General features: G+C 54.9%; 1 protein-coding gene across 4 annotated transcripts in view; it reads left to right on the top strand.

The window, feature by feature from the left end:
• TTC28 (tetratricopeptide repeat domain 28) overlaps positions 1-24,087 on the top strand; it is a 606,162-nt gene that overhangs the window by 569,807 nt on the left and 12,268 nt on the right. For all 4 annotated transcript variants that reach the window (XM_047762349.1, XM_047762348.1, XM_047762351.1 and 1 more), the window contains 6 exons: positions 5,373-5,517; positions 15,279-15,458; positions 17,355-18,075; positions 20,528-20,652; positions 23,008-23,239; positions 23,766-23,842. In XM_047762349.1, coding sequence (XP_047618305.1) covers positions 5,373-5,517; positions 15,279-15,458; positions 17,355-18,075; positions 20,528-20,652; positions 23,008-23,239; positions 23,766-23,842 — 1,480 coding nt within the window. The remainder of the gene's footprint in view (positions 1-5,372; positions 5,518-15,278; positions 15,459-17,354; positions 18,076-20,527; positions 20,653-23,007; positions 23,240-23,765; positions 23,843-24,087) is intronic.

The following is a 24,087-nucleotide window of genomic DNA, read 5'->3' as shown; positions in this document are numbered from 1 at the left end:
CTGTGTGCTGCTGAGATGGGTGGATAGGATCTCAGGGCCAGGCTGGCTCTACCATCTGAGCAGAGCCCTGCCCTTAGTCCCACCGGAGGTTGCTCAAGCCTCAGCTCAGCCATTTCTGCTCTTAACCAGCTCACTATTTTTGACTGTAAAATATGAGAAATCAATGTGTGTAGGCACCACACTCTGCTCTCCCCACGTGACCTTCCCCTCGCCTTAATGGGGCCCTGACAGGAAGCCGGGGCAACTAGCTTGGTGCCCAGAGTGGTACTTTGGGCTGAGGCTGAGGAGCACATTCCCTGGTCCCCAGTGCCTCCCGACACTCAGCAGGTACATGCCTGCCCCACACATGGCCTTGGCTAGGGGCCGCATCATGTGTGTGAGCCTGAGGCAGCCCAGTACACAGGGTCTTTTGCGGGACCACCCAGTTATAACACCCCTGCCTGTGGCATAGATCTCTTCATCCCCAAAGGGAGAATCATGAGCCGCAAGTGCTACCAGGCACCTGCTGTTTGTTATCATTCCAGAGACATGAACAACCCCAAGCGCTTCACATATCATGTCCTAGCTCTGCATCCTGTGGCACAGAGACCAGGCAGCTCCCCACTGACTGCCGGCCTCCCCTCTCCCTGGATACCAGCTCGCTCCCTTTCCTTTCCCTGTAACCACACAGATGGCCATGCCGCATGGGAAGCGAATATTTCTCCAGAAGTAGATTAATAAACATCATCTGAGGAATGAGCTGATAAAGACCACGGTGTGGTGCGAGAAAACCCTCTTTGCTGAGAGCTGGGCTGTCAATTAGCCATACGGGGTCCCTGGCCATAGATGGAGGACTCAAGGAAAGGGAGCCACTGCCACCTGCTGGAGATGCCTGGTGGTGCGGCTGGGTGTCCCAGGAGTCTGGTCCCTCCTTCAGGCTTCCGCAAAGTCCAGGAGAGGTCCCCTGCTGGCAGCTTCAACTTTGTGGACCCAGCAGCTGGAACTCCAGGTGTCAGAGGTTCAGGTTTCTCAGGGTGTCCTGAAGGCTGGAAGGACACAATAAAACCCCTCCCCTGCCAGGAGGAAGGCTGACCTTGCCCTGCCAGGCAGCCTTGTGCAGGTCTCTGGGCCTCTCTGCGGTGAAATGTTCTACCAATGAGCTATACCCTGACTCTTGGCCTCTCTGAACCTTAGTTCCTCATCCATAAAGGAAGAGCCTTCCGGCTCCCTGGGGCCGTGAGAAGGTGGTGTGGATGTGGCAGGCCCTGCAGGCACCTAAACGGCCCCTCCTGCATTTCATACTCTTGCTGTGTGGGAAGCATTTCCACCCTCTTGAAGCACCATCCTCTCTCTGGTCTTAGAGACCAGATGGCTGAGGCAGAGAGACATCAGCCAGGCTGAAAAACCCTGCAGAATTCAACGCAGTACAGCACCGAGGTCGCGCCCCGTGGAGCTTCCACAGTGCGATGGATGCACTCAGCCATGATGACATTGCCAGGAAGGAGGCAGATGTGCCTGTGAGGACAGCAGGCAGCAGACCATCTCACACACCCACTCACACCTGTCAACCACTGCGGCCAAGGGCTCAGAGCCCAGGGGAACGTGGCCATTCAACTGTGACTCTGAATCCTGACCACAGGACGTGCATTGGCAGTGCTGACTCTCTGGACAGATTGCGGCACTTGAGAGCTGCACTCACGCCCTGGCACTCTGCTGCTCACACAGGCAAACTCCAGGAGGGCTTAGGGGGCTGTGGTCGTGTCCTGTCAGCAGGAGGGTTAAAAAAGCCACCGCAGTTTTGATGGCTTCCTAGATTGAGTCAATTTTTAATTTTTTAAAACTGGAAGAGACCTACAAGGAATTTAGTCCAGCCTTTCATTTTACAAGCAAGGAAAAGTGGAGAGTAGAAAAGTGACATGGCTTGTCAGAGTCTCACACCTGGGAGATGGGGGCACCCTGGTGGGCTGCTGTGTTGTCTGTGAACATTCCCGGGCTCGGGGCTAAGGAGCTGCCTGCTTGGCTGTTTTGAAGTATCATGGATGTTTCTATGCACATCTCTAGGCAAGCACCCCCCAGTGAGACAGGCACCGTAGGTCACTGTAAATGTTGTAGCAAAAACAGAAGCAATGCACAAAGGCAGCTATTTGATTGCAGTCTGTACAAGGCAGCTCTGTGGAGGTGAGGACCTCAGTGGGTCCCAACCTGAGACCCTCTCCTGGAAGCATACAGATACCCAAAGAGTGTCCCCGGAAACCTCCACAGAGCCACAGATGCCTTGACCGGCCGCGTGTTTACCAGCCCTGACCAAAGAAATGGACTGGCCTCCCACCTGGACCTGCCAGGGGTGAGAATGCGGGGTCCCAGCCTGGTCACCGGCCCTGGAGACCTTCAGGGAAGGGTGTAGACAGCACAGCCTTCCTCTAATCGGCCTTGCCTAGGGGAGGAGCTTCCTGTTCATCCAGGTCTGGTGCTTGAGGGGGTTGGGCTGGCCTCCCTGCAGCACAAGCCACCTGGCCCCTTGCCTCTCAGGCCTGCAGCCCCACCCTCCACGCTTGCCCCCAGCACTCACTTACCCAGCTCCCCCAGGACTCCATTCCCAACAGTGGTGCCTTTCCCTGTGTTGTTTCCTCAGCTTGCAATGGCCTTGCCTGCCTTGTCCATGGGGAGCCTAACTTCAGGTTGTCCCCTGTGCCCACATCAAACGGCCTGCTCCCAGAAAGCTCTCCCCTGCCTCTGCCTGACTAGTGACTAATCAGGGTCTTGTGACCTTGGACCTCTGCTGGCACTGTCTCCTTCCTCACACCCCAGTGCAGTGACCTGTGGCCCAGCCCCTCTCTAGACCCACTGTGCCTGGCACCGTGTGGGCAGTGATGCATTTGAAATTGGTTAGTATTGTTGGGCCTCTTAAGATGCCTCTGGTACTTCATGGATTCAGTAAAAAGGCAGCCCAGCCATCTCCCACCCTCCTGCCCAGACCTCTGTCTCAGTCCTTTTCCCCTCATGAGACTCCCAACATTTTTCTCGTTCTCCCTGATCCTGACACTCATTGCAGCATTTCCCCTTTTTGCAGATGCACAGAGTAATGTGCAGAGGGTGAGAGACTAGCCTCAGGCTAGGATCCTTGGCACTCCCTTGCCCTCCACTTCCAGGAGCCATGTTTCAGCAGCTCCACTGCCAGCAGGGGACCCTGCCCAGGCCTCAGCACCCGCCCAGCCTGACGTTCTATGCCCTGGGGACCCTGCTCACCAGGGAGGGGGCCACACATGTGGTTCTGATTTTTTTAAGTAAGTAGTGTGCTTTGGGCAGCCACCTTCCCCATGCAGCTCGGTTATGCTGGTCTCCTTGTACCCGGGGGGTCTGGGTTGTAGAACTGGGCCTCTTTCTCCAGCAGGAGCTGTTCAGTTCAGGGCCCTGGGGTTTGCGGAGTGCCCCACTGGTCACCAAAGGACCTGCCTCATCTGGAGACATGGCACTCCCCCTGGGTGTCTATGGCCTGATGAATCACGCTCAGGCGCCTCGAGTCAGGTTACAAGCCCACAGTCCGGGCAGACATGTGTCTAGGGAGTGAAACGAGGGGTGTGCAGAGAGAGGGTGCCACAATACTGCTGTCACCCCATCCTGCTGTCCTGGTGGCAGCCCAGGCTCCCTGGGCTGTGCTCCCTGCCTGCCAAGAATATGAGTGCACACAGGCGTGTGAAGGAGCACACAGGGCCGTGACAGACGCTGCGTGTCACACCAGAACATCTCCTCTGGAGAGCAATTTGGTGCTCTCTCCTTCAGGGGAGCAGTGCTCTTTGTGGTGTATTCTAGGGAATTAAATGAGCCTCTGAATGTCACTCCAGGATTATCTATGCTTCACTGGTTCTGACGGCAAAGACGTGCCACAGCCCCAGTCGCCTGTAATTACATCTTCCCTGAATGAGTGAGATGGAGGAGCGGCTGTGAGGGGTCTCCCAGGCCCTCCGGGTCCTCTGCTGCTCCTCCTCTTGCAGGACCAGGCTGGGTGCTAAGGGCTCACAGTCTGGCTTGGCACAACCCTAGAATTTAGAAGTGGCATGTTGCTGGGAGTTCCCTGGTAGCTTAGAGGGTAAGGATCTGGCATTGTCACTGCTGTGGCTCAGGTTGGATCTCTGGCTCAGGAACTTCCACATGACGTGGGTACAGCCAAAGAAAAAAAGAGTTGGGACATTGCTGAGAACTCTAGGAAGGGTTGGGGAGGCCAGGGGACAGAAGCCATCCCTAAAAAATGCAGACGGACCTTTCGTATTGTTTCCTTAGGTGGTTGTGGATCCTGGCCTGGCCCAGGAGGGAAAGCCACCTTTTGTTTTTCCTTAGGTAACAACCAAGGAGCTGCCACTACCAGCAACCCAAAGTACTTACTTGGTGGCGAGTCTGGTCTAAGACCTGGTCTCTGCCTTAAGGTCCTTGAATGTAGCAGAAACTCCCAAACTGTGCAGTTTCTAAATCAAGAGACCACTGATCATCTAGCAGTCATGCAGAGAACGTCACCAGAGGCTTTGCTGAAACCATGCCAGCCAGGCTGAGGGGGTCAGTTGAGAGAGACTTGTGGGGGCCACTTGGTGTTTGCACTGGAAATGGATTTGTTTCCCCGCTGCTGTCTCTTCTGCCCCCTGTGCCATGTGTCCTCTCTCAGCCCCCAGGGCCTGCATCATTGCCCCTTGTGAAGCCATGCTAGGGAATTGTTTTCCTGGAGAATCAGTGAATGAATGATTCAATGAATATTCTTATCCTGTGTTGGGAATGTGAAACGTGGGGTCCTCAGGGTTGAAAATACCATCCATATTAATAAAAATTTGCCTGGAAACACTGGAACATAAATTAGACAGCCAAACAAAACCCTGTAGCTGCTCCTAAGCTGCCCTGCCCCTAGCCCTACCCTGTGCAGGTACTGTTGTCCTCCCAGTGGGCCTCGTGCTGTGCTGGGGCAGGGGCGGCGGGGGCTGACCTTGACATGAGCCCAGGCTGCAGCCAGCATGATCCTCATTCTGTCGTGTCCAGGGCTCCCGCCCTGTAGATTGACTGGCCTTGGGTCCCTTTCCTCCCCGGTAGCATGGTGGCCGCCAGTTCTTCTGGTGCTCACATTTGCCTTCCCGGTCGCTCCACACAAGGATGTAATTAAATCCTTTGAACAGCACTCCAGGACATGTGATGATGCAGAAAAACTCCACAGAAACGTAAGCTGTTGTGTGCAGCTGGTTTGCCCTGCGGTTTCTGTCTGCGCTCACTGTTCTGTGAAGAGTCCCTGAGAGGGAAAAAGAGGCCAGGCCAGGAGGGAGGCTGGTGTGGCCTCCCCTGTAGCCTCCAGCTGCCTTTTCCAGGAACCGGAGCCCGGGGCCCGCATGCCCAGCTTCATCCCCGCCTTCTCTTCCCAGGAGCTGCCAGAGTATGACCAGCCTGGTTGGCAACACTGCATCACCCATCAAGGAGGGGACCTCCTCTCTGCCCAGGAGGCAGAGCTCATTGGCCAGGCCGCCGCTGCGTGCTCTGTATGACCTACTCGTGGCGCCCATGGAAGGGGTAAGTCCTACTCGGCCACCAGGCTGCTGGGCAGTCAAGATCATTACTTGCTGCTTGCTCAGCACCCCACACCCCTCAGACACAAAACAGGGTCCTGAGATAGCCAGAGGTTTTCCAGGACAAGGGGCTTCTCCATCCAGCTTCTCAGTCAGCGTCTGGAGGCTGAAGTGGACACGTGTTCTCAGTTGGTCACTGGTGAGTGGATGAGGCCCTGAGCTCCAAGCTGGCAGAACTGAATTCAAGTCCTAGCTCTGCTCCTTACTAGCTGGTAAACTTGCCTCAGAGACCTCAGGTACAAGTGAAATGTGGCCCCTTCCCAGCTTGTGCATCAGGCCTGGGGACACCAGGGGGCGCAGGGCTGCACACGCCTCAGCAGTCAGTATGGGGGACAGGCCTGGCAGTGCTTTCCCACCCACAGCTCCTCCGAGTGTAGTGCCTGAGCAAATTTAAGCCAGAGTGCTACTTCTTGGTGAAAACAGATCCCTCAGCCTCTGTCAGGACTCACTCCATCACAGGGTTCAAGGTCAGAGACACCCTTGCACCTGTGATTTCTTGGAAGGTTGAGTGTGGCTGCTGCCTGAGGCTGTGGTCCAGATGTGGACCAGAGCCTCCAGTCCAGATGTGGCTCTCTAACTGGCTGGGGGGATGCCAAAGGGCTCAGGGATTTTGTAACTCTGAATGGTGAGCCTATCATGTGCTTTTGTACACAGCTATGTATTAGTCAGCTCTGGCTGCTGTAAAAAAACACTACTGACTGGGGGCTTTAGCCACAGACATTTATTTCTCACTGTTCCAGAGGCTGAAAGTCCCAAGTCAGGGTGCCAGAAGGTCAGCTTTCTGGTGAGGGTCCTCTCCCTGGCTTGCAAACAGCCTCTTTCTCATGTGTCCTCACGTGGTGGAGAGAGAAAGAGATGGAGACAGACAGCTTGAGCACACTCGTGTCTCTTCCTCTTCTTCTAAGGGTACTGATCCCTCATGGAGCTCCTGCCCTCAGGACCTTGTCAAAACTGAATTATTTCCTAAAGGTCCCTCCAAATACTGTCATACTGGGAGTTAGGGTATGTGCACTTGGGGGGGACACAAACATTTAGTTCATAACAGGCCCTAGGAAGTACCAGGTTGCCTGGAATAGGTGGAGGCTGTGCTCGTGGGGGCCCAGCTCTCAGGTGGCGGGGGTGGATGAGCCCTCCTGGCGGCTCCCTGCAGCTGGGCAGGAGCTTTGCCTCCCACGCACCAGAGTGGCCCATCAGCAGCATTTCCACTTTCGACACTGACAGAGGTGGAGTGCATCCTCAGGAAACCACACCTTGACAATGACTCTTTCACCCCCAGGGAATGCCTGAGCCCCTCCCAGCCTGGACTTCCAAGCACCTGTGTCGACTTGCCTAATATTTCTCAAGAAGCTACACTGCCTGCCAGTGCCCTCTGCACTTCCCCTGCTCGGGGACACAGGAGTGAAGCAAAGCACAGAGCCTTTAGGTGCTGCCTTTTCCTGCCTGGTGACCTTGGCCAAGCTGCTACCCATGTCCTCATCAGAAATTGAGGGTGATGTGTCCCTAGCAGCTGGCACAGGGTCTCATGCATATTGGCACTCAGTAAAGTTTGTAGGATGGTACGTGTTTCAAAGCTGCATTTGGTTTTAGGCTCTTGTCTGGAGGCAGAGCAGGAGCCCTAAGGCAGGAGTCAGCTAAAAGATTTTCTGTGGCCACTTTAGTGTGGCACCTGCGAGTTTTCTGAGGGTTATTAAGCAGAAAGAAGGGGCTGGGCTGCTCTGGAGCAGCTTTGAGTCTGTGAGTCCCCAACCCTGCCATGCAGCCAGGGGCCAGGTCTGGCTTATTTCTGAGTAGGTCGCAAGTGCAGCAATGTGCCCGCGGGGGACCCATACCCGAGTGCTGTTTGTTTTGCTGGTTGACACCACCCCATTGGGCCAGAAAAAGCGTGACTCAGAAAGGACTCTTCCCTCAGATCGTATGGGAGGCAGAAATCCTTGGGCCTGGGGGGTTGGGGAGAGGTGGCCCTCCCTCTGCCCATCACAGTGTCTCCAGCCAGGGGAAAAGCTGCTGTGGCCATCAGAGCCACCAGTCGTCCTCGGAGGCATCCTGTGAGTTTATAAACCCTGTACTGTGTGTTTTAGGCAGGTTTTCTCTCTGAGGACTTTTCCTTATGACTTGATAAAAATATGCCTGTGGGATGAGTGGTTGCTGGTGTCTGGACACCTGTGCCCCTCCTGGGGAGCCGGGCAGGGGAGATTTATGGACTCGGCCTCAAAGAAGTTAAAACGATGATGGAAGTCATGCCAGTGTACAGGAAGGAGAACCCAGCACCCGGACACCCTGACACAGCAGTGGCTTCTCTGTGCTCAGGAGCATCATGTCTGAACAGATGTGCCGGCCCTTGCTCTCGGCCTTGGGGTGTGGCCTCATCTTGACGCAAGGCATTTACTCAAGCACATCCTTAGTCCTGATAGACTAAAGTGTGCCTTTTTGTGACTGAGCAGTTCAAACACAGTAAAGGAGTTAGGCTGCCTCAAATGAGATGTAGAGTAAAATGTTTCGAAGACCTTTCAAGTAAATGATCAGGGCAAGAGTTTTTCCTTGACTAACTAATGTGACCCACCATGTTTCCCGTTTGCTGTGGACGGGAGGGTCAGGTCTGATGCTCACAGGCTATGCTCCCATTCAGCCAGCCACTCCAGCCGGTGGAGGAGGTGGGGGTCACCCTGCCTCTTCCCGCCCTGCTCCGGAGCCACTAGAGGGCGAAACGACACTGCTGCCTGCTCCCACCGCTGTCAGCTGCCAGACAGAGCCAGGCCCTTCTCCACATTGTCAGTGAATATACAAATCAAAACCGAAAATCCAAGATTATGAATCAATGACACTTCAAGCCTAAAACGATTAGCCTCTTCACATGGGGCTTATAATTATTCGAACAACTGCCTTTGTTTAGCCTCAGTCCTGGTGCTAAGGGACTAGGTCAGACGGTATGAAAAGTGGAACAGAATGAGCTTTTACCACAGGCTTCCACCAGCGCTTGATTTAATTTAGCTTCAGGGAATCACTGCCATGGCTCTTTACTGGATCCACGCTGTCCTTTGCTGTCAGGATGGGGTGAGCGTGTCCAGTTATCTTTTGAGGGAGATACAGTTACATCTGCACACAAGCCATCTCCAGACATTAAGTCAAATCCTGTCTCAAACCCGAAGGAGAAAATGTCACCAAAGAAGGTTACAAGTACTTAGTGTGAAAAGGACTGGGACCACGTTTATGTCCGTGGCCTTCATCTTTGATCACAGCAGAGTGAAGGATAGTAACTCATGTGCGAGCCTGGGCTTCCCTGCTTGTGGTGAAAGGATGGATCTTGGACAGTCTGGTCCCCACAGCAGGGATGCACAGAACAGTGCGCCAACAGGGGCCACACCAATGTGGCAAGGCCGCAGGGGCTCCCCATGCGAAGGCGCTCCTCCCAAGTTACCCCTCAGTTTACAGATGGGACTTCGTCTAGAGCCAGAAGCTGCTATCATCAAGGATTTAGAGTAGAAAATTCCCTAGAATTTGGTGTGAATCACTCTTTAAATGTGAGTTAACAAGTCTCTGGGCTTGTTCTAGTTATAGTCTGTCATCCTTATAGTCATTTCTACTTATTTAAATCCCCTGTTTCCTACATTTTATGGTCATAAAAGCCCCAATGAGAGGACAGGTGGGAGGATTGAACAGCTTTGGTCAGAAAGAAAAGGACTCCTCACCCCTCTGCTCCTGACGAATGAAGCCCCAGGCTAAGTGGAGTTACTTGTTTCAGGACCCCAGACACGGACTTAGACCTTGCTGTTCCTGTCGGTTAGATTAGCAAACTGACTTCCCAAACAGAGCTCTGAGATTTGCCCAGGAACCTCTCACCTGAGAACTCAATGTAGGGCCTCGGCCAGAAGGAGAGCTTGTCTTCAGCTGGGTCATGACTGTAATTACTGCTCTGTGGGAAGAAGGCTCTTGTAAAATCAAGCAGCCTGATACCTAGCTTGCTCCTCCCCAGGTGGTGAGGCCGGCATGGTTTGTAAACATCCTGGGGGCTTTGGAGGTAAGGAACGTTTATCTACAGAACAGACTTGACTCCAGGGTGCAGGATAGGGGAGGAGACCCATGAGATGGGCAGCACTAGGCCGTCTGATTGATTTTTTATTTATTTTTATTATTTATTTATTTATTTATTATGTCTGATTGATTTTTGATGGAGACATCTGTAATAACATTCAAAAGAGGACAAACGTCACCCAAGGATAGCAAGCATTTCCACAATTGATTAGGAAAAGGAAAAATGAAGGCAGTTACTCCCAAGCTGTCTGTACCACTGAAATCAGTAGTGGGAGCGCCAGATCGTCAGTGAGTTCCCGCCAGGCAAGTGGTGTTCTCGCCTGGGTTGGGGCTGCATAGATGGATTTGAGCTGATGTTCAAGAGCCCCCTTCTCAGCCTGACCCTGGCAGTTTCTGGGGGAGCCAAGGCATGCCCACCACTGAGAGGCCCATTGGTCTAGCAGGCCCCTCTGGCTCTGGTTGGCCACTGGTTCTGTGCCTCCCCCAGCCAGATTCCTGCCTGCCCTTCTCAGAATCTCCAGGCAAACCAGTGATTTGTTTGGTTGGTCAGAGAGCACAGTGGAGTGGACTGAATTTGAACTTTTGCATTTCTGGTTGGAATATAGTGGTCAGCAGTCCTGGTAGCTTTTAGTTGTGGTTTCGGGGTTATTTTCAACAGCATGATATTTACTGAGACTGATAAAACCATCTGTGACACCAAGATTTCTCAGAAGCATCACACAAAAGGTTTCTCTACCTTAAAAAGTTCTGTTTGATCTATTCACTCAATCAAAAATATGAGTCAGGGAGATCCTGTTAGGGCTCAGTGGGTAAAGAACCCAACTAGTATCCATGAGGATGCAGGCTTGACCCCTGGGCCCACTCAGTGGGTTAAGGATCTGGTGTAGCTGTGACTGTGGCATAGGCTGGCAGCTGCAGCTCTGATTTGACCCCTAGCCTGGGAACCTGCATGGGCCACAGGTGCGGCCTTAAAAAGACAAAAAAATATATGTAAGTCAGGAAAAAAATCCCAAGCTCTACTTAATGGTTCTGGGGTATCCAGCAGTTTTTTGCTTCTGGAATCCTTGTCATAGACAGTCAAGTCCATTTCATCCCAAATCTCATCTTCTGGAAAGTTCATGGGCCCACTCCTTCCTCCACAGTGATCAGTGATGCTCATTCTCTGGCCTGTGCTGCTGAGAGGCTCTGAGAGGCTTCCTGTGTCCTTCCATGAAAATGGAACTTGCATGTGAGGAGGCCACAGGCAGCTCCTCTGAACACCAGTGCTGTGCATGGAGCACATAGTTCCTAAGCCAGAGTCAGGACACGGGGGCTTCACCTTTGATATCATGCTTTCTGAATGGCTCAGGACCCCTGGTCACCATGAGTATATAGTGGAGGTCCCTGTTGACCAAGTGATGATCAAATCAGAATTCACCACCCAGGCAAACACTCAGAATCCGTGGGGGTTGCCTGGGGGAACTACAGCCTCAGAAGCTGGACTTCAGAGTAACTGATTGGTGGCAGATTTCACAGGCATCAGGTGTCGGGGACACTCCATTAATGGCTGTGGATGATGGTGACAGGGACATGAGAATGAGAAGGGCAGCAGTGACGTGGGTGTTTCTTAGCCCCTGGGTTCTATTTGGAGCTGGACACTCCAAAGAGCCCATTTATGTGTTTTGGCTGCATAAGTGTTTATAAGCACAGAATGGAAAAGGAATGAGTTGTACTAGAAAAATGATAGCATCCCAGCAGAAAGAATAGGACCTGTGAGAAAGCAGTGGAGAATTCACGTTTTGCTTGCTCGGAGCCTGGCCAGGCGCCCCCACCCTGCCCATGAAGTCATGGCATTAGCGCTGTCCTGTGGGTTTGGAAGCAGAGGTGAAGGTCTTTTGGACAGGCTCAGGACCAGCCCCGTGCCCCCCACTCCAGCGATTCTGGTCACGCAGAGCTCACGCTGGCCTGGCCCCCATGCCAGAGGCCTCTCCCCTGAATGTGTCTTCCCTTCCTGGTCACTGGACAAGGCTTTCCATCCCTCCAAGCCCAGCTCGACAGAGGGTCTGGGTCCAGACAAGAGCTAGAAACCAAACAGTAGGTAACCAGGGGAAGTTTAGTATAAATATTGTGCCCTGTGTTGGAGGGTAACTGTGAGACAAGGAGACTGTGAGGTTCCCCTGGGCTGAGGGAGAGAACCCCAGGAAAGACGACTTCTGGAGAAGGTGCCGGCCAAGAGCAGGGGTGTTCACTGGTCTGGTCAGGCCTGAGCTGGTCAAGGGTTGCCGGGTAGCCTCACTTCCACAATGAGCCACCAGGGCCAGAGGCCTTGGGGTGTCGGGGGGTGGTGCGGGGCTCCATGGGCTCTGCTTTCCAGGTCGAGGGCCAGGCCGGGACTGCAGGGCCACAGAGGGGCCATGTTCCAGGCTCCCAGATGTCCTCGCACACCCCTACCTGGGCAGCAGGAGAACTCCTTCCCCTGCAGGCCCTCAATGCCCTGTGGAGAAGTGGCTGCAGGAAGCAGCATGGGATGAACGGGTGTTGACAGGGTGTCCAGAGCTGAGAGCATGAACTGGTGACAGCTGCCCAGAGCCCCCTGCAGCACCCACCCTTGCAGGAAAAGGAGCCCTTCTCCCTCTGCAGAGCCCGGGCTTGGCCGCATCCCTCATAGCCCGGCCTCCCCCTCTGGGGGTTGGGGGTCACAGCCTTGATGATGCTTCCTGGGGGCATTGGCAGATTTTAGTATACCTGGCCTCCCGCTTGTTCCATTTCAGAAGACCCCATTCTGGAAACTGCAGAGTTCAGGAAGTTGGAACCTTTCCTGGCTGGTTTTGAGCTGTTAGTTGCTGGTGTGGGGCCCTTTTATCTTCTGACATCAGAAATTCCGTAGCTAGCAAACCCTCCTGGACTGACAGACCAAGGTGCAGATGGCGGCTCCTTGAATCCCCTGTCCTTTCCGTCTCACAGAGGATGTGTAACTGGATAGAGATGTCACTGTGTTCTCGTGTTTAAATTCACATCAGCACTTGTGGCTGATCCTTCAGGGCACAGGCAACACTTGGGTGTCCTGAGGCAGGGCCCAGAGGCCAGAGGCCAGAGAACAGAGGATGGCTTCCAGGGCCCCTTCACCAGCATGTTAAGTCAGCCTGCCTTGTGGCCCAATGCCCATGGCCAGGGCTGCTGTTGCCCACCTCCTTCCTCTCTGCTGGACAAGGGTCCCATGGGGACCCTCACCCAGGGCTTGTGAGCGGGACGGCTCAGGATCCGCTGCAAGGCACTATCCAGGGAGGACCCAGACCTAGGAATTTGGGAATGCAGAGCAGAGAAAGCCTCCCAAGCTCCCAGGCTAGAGTTTCAGACTCTTCCTGTCCTCGCTGCCAAGTCTTGGCAAGTCTTCTGTCCCCTCCTCTTGGCCGGTGTCTCCCCATCTGAAGTACCACACAGACCCTGCCTCTGAATGCAGAGGACACATGTGGGGTCCCCATAGCCTATGAGAGCCCCACTCCTGCCTGACCATGAGGCTTCATCTGGGCCAGCAGCCCCTCTCCAGCCTTGCCCTCTGTTTACCTGGTAGGCCTCGTCTGCACAGGCAGTCGCCTGGGGGCCTAGCATTGTGTTCTGGGCAGGCCTCCCAGCCTCAAGATGGCATTTTTAGACTTCTGTCCTGCTCTGTTCTGTCACTGTATTTAATGCCATCTTACTCAGTAACAGTCTGGGGTACATTCTGGCTCCTGAGTGTATTATGTCATTGTGAGCTTGCAAGCAGGGACTGAGTCCTAAACTTAACTTGGCTTCTCCGTCGTCCACCACTGGCCCACCATAGACACAAGGGGCTGATGGAGAGTTCAAGGCCCAGAGGCAGGCCCTAGCAGAGATCAGAAATCACTCCACTTCAGAAGACACCCGAGCTCCTCCCTGGACATGAGGCCACCCATCTGTAGGCTTGTGCAGTCCCTTCAAAGATACTCTGCCAGTGAACCTCTTCTTTACATGGTGTCCAGCCTCTTACTTGGCTCAGCATGCCTGGGCTCACCTTGACCTCACACAATAGGTGCTGTCATGACTGGGGACTCAGAGTGCTGGCTGTTCCACTGAAGCTTATGACCTATGGAATGACACCTGACAGAGACTTACTAGGGTTTGGGTCCTGGTAGCTGGAGTCCAGGGAGGGTGTGCAGGATTGGGGCTGCCATCTCATCTGGTGATGCCTGGAGAACCTGGTTCAGTCGAGGATGGGTCTGGGCAGGTGGCCTGAGCCCCCACAGTGCCCATGTGCCAGGCAGCAGGGCTCTGGCTGGGCAGCAAGCAGTTGTCATTGTCACAGCTGCTGACCCATCTGAGGTCAGGGCACCACCAGCCCAGCCTACGGGTCCTTGGCACAGTGAAGCAGCAGATGGCAGTGTCCTCAAGAGTGCCTTCCAGAGCCACCTCCACCTGCCAGGCCAGGCAGGGGCCTTGGTGTTGCCCATGGTGGGGACATGAGGCCCAGGAGTTGACTGCTGGATGGGAGCAGGGCATCCCCACCGCTGAGTGCCAACCCAGAAACCCATCACCGACAGCAATGGAATCCTTGTGCGCACTGCACGTCTTCCTTCCTGGATATATAGTCAGACTCTTACCTCTTCTTGGAAGATGACCCTTAAAGCAAACAAGAAGAAAATTGGCCTAGTAATTTTTCTTTCAGCTTTCTTTAGATGCATCTAGAATTTTTAAAAAGACAAAAAGCTATATGAGGTTTTACATATGGAATATCCTGCCAGGCACATGCCACTTTGGGTTAGCTGAGCGCTGTCTGCATCCTCAGCCAAGTGCCCACAGCAGTGCAGCCACGGATCAGGGGAGTGTGTCCCTGGAGCCCGGCTATGATCCCCTCACCCAGTGCCCCGAGGCTCAGGGCTGCCCCAGCACCTGGCCCACAGTCTGTTGGACCTGCATGTCCCCTTGCAGGCCTCTTTATTCACACCTGGCCTGTGTCTAGTCCAGCTTTCACAGTCGTTGCCCACTTGTTTTATCAATACAGGGCCTTAGTCTCCATCAGCAGTTCTTTTGGAGGACAAGGGGTGTCTGTCTGCTGTGGGGCTGCATGCTCCCCTCCCTCAGGTCCCACCCAGGCCTTTCAGGAGCAGTGCGGCCCATCAGTGTCAGACCCCAGCCAGGTCCCAGGGAGTGGGGGTGAGTGGGGACACCCCCTGCAGAGCCCAGGCAAAGGGGCCGTCATCTCCTCAGGGGGCCCCAAGGTGACGCCAGGCCCCGGAGCTGGAATTTTCTCAGGGGATGTCATCCTAGCTCCCACAGCTCATCCACACTCTGCTTCTCTAGCCTCTTGTCCATCGAAGTGGACGCACTGCGGTTGAGTCCTCGCTGCTTGTGAGGAGGTCACTTCTCTGCTGCTCGGAGGGCCCCTTCCTACGCAGCATGCCTGCCCTGGCCCTTCGGCGCCATGATTCAGCACTGTCTGGGACAACTGCTTTTCGATGAATCCCCTGCCCATTTAGAAACATCGGGAAGACGTGGGCAGGTCCTGGTCTTTGTGGGACACCCCCTTCACGATGGTGACCCCAGCCACTCTGCTCGCCCCTCTCCTGCCACCTCCTCCTGGGGCCTGTGAGGCAGGCAGTCCAACCCACCCCAAACCCCCCGCAGCCCCGGGGGCACCTGGTCCTCCCGGCCTCCCTCCCTGACGCTGCGCTTGCCCTGCAGGGCCTGATGCGCTCCAGCGGCCCCGTGGGCCGGCACCGGCAGCTGGTCCTGGTGCTGGAAGGAGAGCTCTACCTCATCCCTTTCGCCCTCCTGAAGGGAAGCTCCTCCAACGAGTACCTCTACGAACGCTTCGCCCTCATCGCTGTCCCCTCCATCCGCGCCCTTGGCCCACAGTCCAAGGTGAGTGCGGTCACGCCAGGTGCCAGGGGCGTGGGCCCTTGGGCCGGATCAGGGCACTGTGAGGGCAGACATGGTCTCCGCAAAAGGTGGGCTTTCTGGTTAGAGTAGGCATGTCCAAAAGTGGGGACAGCCTTCCGAACCCCCCAAGAAGCCTTGACATGTATCATTTCTCTCTCCGCTGTTTGGCTGGGACATCAGGGTGGGAGCTACTTGCAGCTCTGGGTCAGGCTGGAGGCTGGGCCAAGTCTGAGGAAGCTGGTTCCCTGTCTCATGTGACCCTGAGAGGCTGTACTCACCCTGCCAAGCTGCCCAGCGGAGTCTACCCAGTGGAGGGGCCGCAGGCGGGAGGACAGACAGATAAGATTAGTGTCAAGTGGAAAAGAGCCCCACAGGCCAACAAAGAACTGAAAACAAATGGGGTGGCTTTCAGGGGACAGGGGACTTAGGTCTTATTCAGCAGAAGTCAGTGTGTGGGATGAACCCTGGACTCGGGAGGGTGACAGTGGACCATCTGCAGGTCAGGGCTCACCCCACAGCCACCCCTGGCCCTGCCCACCTGACTAGAGGGCCCCTTAGCCACCCCTGAGCTCTCTTCCCTTCTCTAAACTCACCCAGAGACCCTGAAACCCTGGCTTCTCTCTGCCCTTCTGCCATCACGTGCCCACCACTGGCACTGCCCTGCAGCATGCCAGGCGGGGCTGTCTTTAACACCGGGGCCTGAACTGCTCTCTCTTCAAAGGTGACAGTGCCCTTAAAGTTCCCAGCTGCTCCTAGAACCCTCAGACCCCAGGAGGAGCTTAGCCAGAAAGGCCCCTTCTTGCAGGGAGAAGACGTCAGTTGGTTTAGGGATCCAGACCCCAGGCCTGGGCGCAGGCAGCCCCCATGGGACTTGCCTTGGCCTCTGTTGTCCTTAGTCATTGGCATGGTTCCAACCCAGTTAGTTTCTGCCTCACAGATTTTAGGGATCTTAGCTATGACTGGTTTTGTTGCTGAATGGTATTTCTCTTGGGACAGAATCAGTTCCATGTGGAAGAAATAATTTTGTCCAAGTTTTTCTCATGTCCATGGTTGACTGAATCCCACTTGGGAGTGAGCTGTGTGCTGCTCTTTGCAGAGGCCTGGCTCCGTCTCCACTGCCAGGGCCGCCCTGCAAAGCAGAGGTGGCCTGTCTGCCCACCGGCCCATGTTAGGAGAGCTTCATGTTGGTGACAACAGTGAACTGGCTGTTTGCCAACTTAACCAGGCAATGAACAGACACCTGACACGCATTTCTCTTTCCTAGAGTTTATTGCTGAGTAGAAACACTGAAAAGTTATTTTGAAATAATTTGATACTTGATGTTTCCCACAAAATATCATAAGACATTGTGGGGGGAAATCAGAACTTGATTGGGCTTCTTTATGCTGACTTTATAATTTAGTGATATTTTTCCTTATAGCACTTAAAGCAGAAGAGAACTACAATCTTTTCCGTCCATGGTGCCTGAAAAGGACTTAATTTGGTTCTGTCTCTCCTGAGAGTGATTGCTTAAACAAGTTTAAACAAGTTCAAAGCCCCTATTGCATCAGGAGTGGGTTCCCCTTATTTAGGGGCTCATGGGGAGGTCTGCAGGGGGGAGGTGTGGGACAGGTGACACCACACACCCTCCCGTTACACGCCCCGTCCTTCCTGCCATCCAGCCTGCTGATTTTCAAGGCCTTGTAGCTCACAGCAGGTGTGAGTCTCAGTAAGATGTGCACCTCTGTCACAAAGGTGTGACAAAGTAGAGTGAACGAGGTTATCACGAGGACAAGTAGAGCCAGGCCGGACCCAGCCTTGCCAGAGAGCTGGCTGTCTGGAGGTTCTCAGGGCTCGGCCGCTGCCTGACGGGGGGTCCGCTGGTCTTTTCGCTCCTAGTCTCACCTGAGGAAGCCCCCGCCTGCCTACTCCAGCTCCACGTCCATGGCTGCCGTCATTGGCAACCCCAAGCTCCCGTCAGCAGTGATGGACAGGTGGCTGTGGGGCCCAATGCCGTCGGCCGAGGAGGAGGCCTACATGGTGTCAGAGCTGCTGGGTTGCCAGCCCCTGGTGGGCAGCGTGGCCACCAAAGAGCGGGTCATGAGTGCCCTGACCCAGGCTGAGTGCGTCCACTTTGCCACCCACATCTCTTGGAAACTGTCGGCCTTGGTCCTCACGCCCAGCATGGATGGCAACCCGGCTGGCAGCAAGAGCTCCTTTGGCCACCCCTACACCATCCCTGAGTCCCTGCGAGTGCAGGACGACGCCAGCGACGGGGAGAGCATCTCGGACTGCCCGCCGCTGCAGGAGCTGCTGCTTACAGCCGCCGATGTCCTGGACCTGCGGCTGCCCGTGAAGCTGGTGGTCCTCGGCTCCTCCCAGGAGTCTAACAGCAAGGTCACAGCTGACGGCGTCGTCGCGCTAACACGAGCCTTCCTGGCTGCCGGAGCACAGTGTGTCCTAGTGTCTCTGTGGCCTGTGCCCGTGGCCGCTTCTAAGATGTTCCTCCACGCCTTGTACTCGTCCCTGCTAAATGGCCTGAAGGCCAGTGCGGCCCTGGGTGAGGCCATGAAGCTAGTGCAGAGCAGCAAGGCCTTCTCGCACCCCTCCAACTGGGCAGGTAGGAGCTCGGCTGCCCATCGAGGGCCTGAGGGTCAGTCCTCACAGCCCCTGGTGGGGGATGGGGTGGGGGGTGGTGGCGGGTGGGCGCTGGGAAAAGGCAGCGTAGAGACACTGGGCAGAATGCTTGCTGCCAAACCAGTCTCTTATTACTATGGTATTAAAATGGTATTTCTGAGCTGAGGGAGCACAAGTTTGCCACTGGAGTGGGAGTGTCAAGCTCCTCCTATGCAGTGTGTACTAGGTGACCCATTTATGGCTCTTGTGCGAAGCCCCAGACTATAGGAAAGAGCAGTCAGCATGGTAGAAAGACCCTTGATTTGGTCTTTGGAGGACTTGGGTTTGGTCCAGCTTTATTTCAGGCTGTGTGACCCGAGACAGGTTACTTACCCTCTCTGAAGCTCAGTGTCCTCAGTGGTAACAAGGGGATGATGGAGGTGGTGCTGACATCTCCCTGTCCACACCTGAGATGATCTGAGGAGTGGGTAGGATGTCTTGTGATGTGCGAGGCAGGCCAAGTTCTAGGCCTGGCAGCACGTGCTCCCAGTGGGCCTGATGCAGGGCACCATGAGGGGCGTGACATCAGGTATGCTGCTCAGCTTGGTGAAATGACTTGTGACCCCAGGTTCCTTTGGAACCTCCCACAAAGGAGACCACCCCTGACAGCCTGGGACCCAGAGTCCACACTGAAGCCCAGGCTGTGCACCTACCTGCCTCTCTCTCGGCAGGGCTGTTTTGCTGACAACCTCATGATCCTTCAGATGGTGGTCTCTCAAGATTGGCCCCTGCACCTCCCCGGGAAATCCAGAGCAGAGAACCCCACGGGAGGCACAGTGACCCATCAAGCAGAGTCTTAAAAACCTTAAGAAACAGAGGAACACCAAAAATACTATTTTCAAACATTTACACTTTATTGTTTTAATGGCAAAAATACACCATTCACACCTATATTTAAAAATTGGGAATGAAATGTCTTTCGCCTTACTATTCCTCTCAGAATAAATCCAGCTGATGTAGGCTGGTGGTGTTGGTGCCCCAAAGGCAGGTGAACCCTGAAGCAGGGCCATGGTGTTCCAGGCTCTGCAGCCAGCAAACAGGAGCCCATGAAGGCCGCCCCAGGCACAGAACCGAGTTGTCTGCAGCTACACGCTGGTACCAGTGGGCAAGCCATGCTGCTGAAAAATGAAACATGGGTTTACTTCAGACACAACACACCTACAGTAGTTTTTGAACAGGTATTCTAATGTGGCTTAGCGGGTTACGAATCTGACTAGTATCCATGAGGACGAGGGTTTGATCCCCGGCCTAGCTCATTGGGTTAAAGGAGGCAGTGTTGCCGTGAGCTGTAGTGTAGGTCAGCAGCTGCAGCTGATTTGACCTCTAGCCTGGGAATCTCCATATATTGCGGGTGTGGCCGTAAACAGACTGAAAACAAACAAAAAAACCAAAACCCACAAAACAGAACCTATCCTGTTTCCTCATGTGGCTGAAGAGAAACATTGTTGGTCCAAAAGGCCTGCTCTTTGGCAGCCCTCACCTCGTGGCTGTCCCTCTTTCTGCAAGGCAGGGGGCTGAGGGTTTGGGCCCGGCTCTTGCTAAACTGCTTCTGCTGCCAGGAGATGCAGAAGTCAGAGGTGATGCCTGTGGTTTCCATAAGCGTTCTCAGCACATGTCTGTTCACAGGAGTCAGAAGGGACCGTGAGCCTTGCATGGTCCCACAGCATGTACCACAGGGTTTGTGGGGACCCATCCTCTGTGCTTGGTCCCTTATTCCTGATAAGGCCTCCCACTGCCTCTGCAGAACCACCTTCTCCTCTTCCCAGCGAGCTCAAGAATGTGGTATTTGTGTCACTGTTTTAGTGACAGATAATATAAAAGTCAACTTTGTTCTGGAGAAAACAGTGTTTTGTGATACTGCCCTGTTATCCTAAAACTGCTTTGGCTCATTGGTCCTTAGACAACCCTTTCTCTCCATTACTTGGGGGAAGGTTGGTCCTAAAGTTGCTGGCCCTACTTAAGGAAGTGGGTGCTGGGGGAGGAACCATGGGCAGGGAGAGTCAAGCACCCCCCGCCCTCCGCCCCCGCCTGTTACAGACAGACTAGATGAATTCCAAGGAAAACAAGGCAGATCATTCCTTAGGATGGTGGTCAGGGAGGGGGTTGGGCCACACAGCCTTTTCCTGCCCTTGCTCACTGTGCAGCAGGAAAGCAACCACACCTTCCTGAGCTGCTCTCACAGCAAAACAGTGCCGTCCACTTACTGAGCAGTTAAACAGTCTTGATTCTTAAAAGGGAGGGGACCAAGGATGTCAAACTGCCCCAGTGAGCTGGATGTCCAGTCTAGGCTGTGGAGCCACTGGCCCAGGCAGGCCCCTCTTTCTGGTTTGGAGGAGCTGCAGGACCAACCAGGGCTGGTGAGGGCAGCTCTGAGGTGGCTCCTGTGCTCCCCACAGGGTTCGTGCTCATCGGGAATGACGTGAAGCTCAACAGTCCCTCCTCGCTCATCGGCCAGGCCCTCACGGAGATCCTCCAGCACCCAGAGCGCGCTCGGGACGCCCTGCGAGTGCTGCTGCACCTGGTAAGGGGTGTGGCCCCTCACAGGATGTGGCCAGAGGGGTCTGGGCAGGTGGGTCGAGCCAGTTGGTCTGAGTGGTGGGCGAGGTGTGTGGTGTCACACTGATGGCTGCAGCCATCCTCACCCAGATCCTGGGGGTGGGGGGCAGCCGAGGGGGGACCTGGGGCGGGGCCTCACCACAGCCATCCTGCTGAGCCTCACCTAATTCATATGGAAGAGGGATAACAGGACCTTTTCGAAGTTAGCATGAGTTAGAGAAAAGGTGAGTAGCTGGCACACAATACGGCCCCAGCAGCTGAGAGCTGGTATTTACTGTAGAGTCAGGTGGCACTGGCCTTCCACTAAAACTCAGTTGGAAGAAGAGTCCAAGCCCGACCCTGCCTGTGGTGGGGCCCAGGCGAGAGTACACCCCTGCCACTGTCTATAGGATTTAAGGGTTATAAATCAAGCCAGGAAACAGTGACATAAAATTTGTTCCACTCTTTCACTTTGACAATCTGAAAGGCAGCTTCAAATAACTTACAATTCTTAGCTTTCTTGGAATTCCATGCCAGAAAGACCAGCCCAGGGCCAGCCACACCGCACCAAGGCAAACAGCCGCCTGGGACCACCTTGCAGCTCAGAGGTGCACACAGGGCTCTCTGCCTGTGCTCAGGAGGGAGGACCAGGCGAAGGGTTCTCAGGAGGGACCTGGCAGCGAGGTGGGGCTAGCTTCTGGGTGGGCATGTCCACTCAGTGAGACAAACGCTGCCTAGGCAGCTCTGGGGATCTCCAGTGAGGGCTCAGTCACAGACTCTTCTTGGCTCAGGTCTGCCTCAAGGAGGTTTTCTCAGGCCTAAAAGAAAGCCCAGTGTGGGAACAAGGCAGCATGCTGGGGCCTGAAACCTGACAGCTCTTGGGCCAGACATGAGGACCTATGCTGCCTGCAGCATACCAGGCAGGTTTGCTCACATGCTTTGAGTTTGGGGAGACTTTCTCTTTTAACCTGTACCTGGAAGCTGCTGAGAACCTTAAAGTTGCTCAGCAGTAGGACCTTTCTCAGGTCCCCGTCACCCCCAAAGATGCCCTCCTTCCTTGCTGCAGCCCATGTGCCTTCTCCTCCCAGGCCAGGCCAAGGAGTAGGAGCCAGGCCTCTCAGCTCCCACTCTGCCTTGAGCACATTTTTTTGTTTGTTTGTTTGTTGTTGTTGTTGCTATTTCTTGGGCTGCTCCCGCGGCATATGGAGGTGCCCAGGCTAGGGGTTGAATCGGAGCTGTAGCTACCGGCCTACGCCAGAGCCACAGCAACGCAGGATCCGAGCCGCGTCTGCAACCTACACCACAGCTCACGGCAACGCCGGATCGTTAACCCACTGAGCAAGGGCAGGGACCGAACCCGCAACCTCATGGTTCCTAGTCGGATTCGTTAACCACTGCGCCATGACGGGAACTCCGTCTTTTTGTTGTTGTTGTTGTTGCTATTTCTTGTGCCTTGAGCACATTTAAGGACTTTGTCTTCTTTATTGGCTTCATCTTCTGAGGTGAGTGTAGGGGCCATGGGACAAGTTCACCAGTCCTTCTTTCCTTCTAAACCATCCAGTGGACAGTGTCTCCAGAGCCCTTTTAGCTGATGGACAGCCAACTGGCTGCCCATGAACACACTTTCCTCCTGCAGCCCAGGGCTTTACTCTAAGAAAAGTCTCAGGTGACATCTTGGAGCCCTCTCCTTCTCCAGTGATGGCACATGTGACATCTCAGGATGGACCGAGATTTCCCTTAGAACAGCCAGGTGAAGGCCTGCAGCACTCCATAGGAGAGCTAAGGTGGTCCTTATCTGGATGAACTCTGCCCACACATCAGGCACTGGTGTAGGCCTTGATGGTGCAAGGGGAGATGCAGGTTCCGGAGGCCAGTGCTGCAGTATGAAGGATGAGTCAGAGGCATGGGGTACGAAGGCTCCATGGTGGGCACTGCTTGGTGTGTGTGACATGCATGGGGCAACAGGGGTTCCCCAATGCCTGAAGGTTTCTCCCAGTGATGGGGACCTTCCCATTGCAGGGCTGGGGTCAGGTCCCTTCTGGCCAGAGTCTGGTTCAGACAGATCACTTCAGTGTCTGTGGAGTGGAGCTTAGAGTCAGCTTAGGGAAAGCACGGGACTCTTTCAAGCCGTACAGCCCTCACTGGCTCTGGTGGTGCAGCCCCTCCCTCTGCATGTTTCCTTGCCAGAAGCCAGCACTGCTGCAATGTGTGGTCTTTAGGCCTGGACACCCGTTGGCAGCAATCCGCCCTGCACAGCTTCATACAGGGGCTTTGTGTCTCCCTAAAGCACCAGGAGAGAAAACCCTGAGCAGAGTGGGGCCTCACTCCCCCTCCCTTCCAGGTGGAGAAGTCCCTGCAGCGCATTCAGAATGGGCAGCGCAACGCCATGTATACGTCCCAGCAGAGCGTGGAGAACAAAGTGGGTGGCATCCCTGGCTGGCAGGCCCTCCTCACTGCCGTGGGCTTCCGGCTGGACCCCCCAGCCAGCGGCCTGCCAGCGGCTGTCTTCTTCCCAACCTCCGACCCAGGCGATCGGCTCCAGCAGTGCAGCAGCACCATCCAGTCCCTGCTGGGTGAGCGGTGGTCCCGGCTGGGTCTCAGAAGGTGGGGGGAGCAAGGGTGTCCTGAGAAATATTGACGTTTCAGACTCCCGATTTGGGGAAAATGGGTGCTCTTGACTTGATGTTTCCGTCTCTGATGGTAACACATCCCTCTGCTCCAGCTCTGCCTCTTCCTGAGGTGACACAAGGTCATGCTGGGTAAACAGTAGCGGCTGTTAACATTTAATCAGCAGCTTCAGGTAGGACAGAGCTATGTGGCCGATCCCAGGGGTCAAGCGGGGGAGATGCTCAGGGTTGCCCTTTGTGCTCCAGTCGGAGGGGATGTGACTGCACACCTGGAGGACAGAGCAGTGTTGAGATGGCCCCTGCCTCCACTGCCTTTCCCAGAGACCACTGGCTTGTTGCAAGTCAGACACAGACACATACCTGGCTGTCCTAAGCCTTTGAAAAGGCCACCAATGCCAAGTGTTTGGGGGTACATTCCCCTGGGATGGCAGAGAGGCCCTTCTGGATAATACCTGCCTTCTTCTTGGTTCAGGTTTGCCCAACCCTGCCCTCCAGGCCCTGTGCAAGCTCATCACTGCCTCGGAGACAGGCGAGCAGCTCATCAGTCGGGTGAGTAGAGCCGGGACAGCTGAGCCCAGGCCTGAGGGCTGTGCAGAGCCGGAAAGACCGTGATTTCGCCCCAACTAGGAACCTGGATGGGATGCAGTCTCACTGCCTTTTTCAGTCTTTGTCATGAGGGTGAGGGCTGGGAGTAGACCACCCCCACCCACAGGTGCAGTTCTCACAGTGTCCTGTCTGGGTGCTGAGTCCCAAGAGTGGTAGGGCCTTCAGAGGATGCTCACAGAGCCCCAGTC

This window comes from Phacochoerus africanus, chromosome 15 (assembly GCF_016906955.1).
Source record: "Phacochoerus africanus isolate WHEZ1 chromosome 15, ROS_Pafr_v1, whole genome shotgun sequence".
In the NCBI taxonomy this organism is placed as follows: domain Eukaryota; kingdom Metazoa; phylum Chordata; class Mammalia; order Artiodactyla; family Suidae; genus Phacochoerus; species Phacochoerus africanus.
This window is presented reverse-complemented; position numbering and strand designations above follow the sequence as displayed.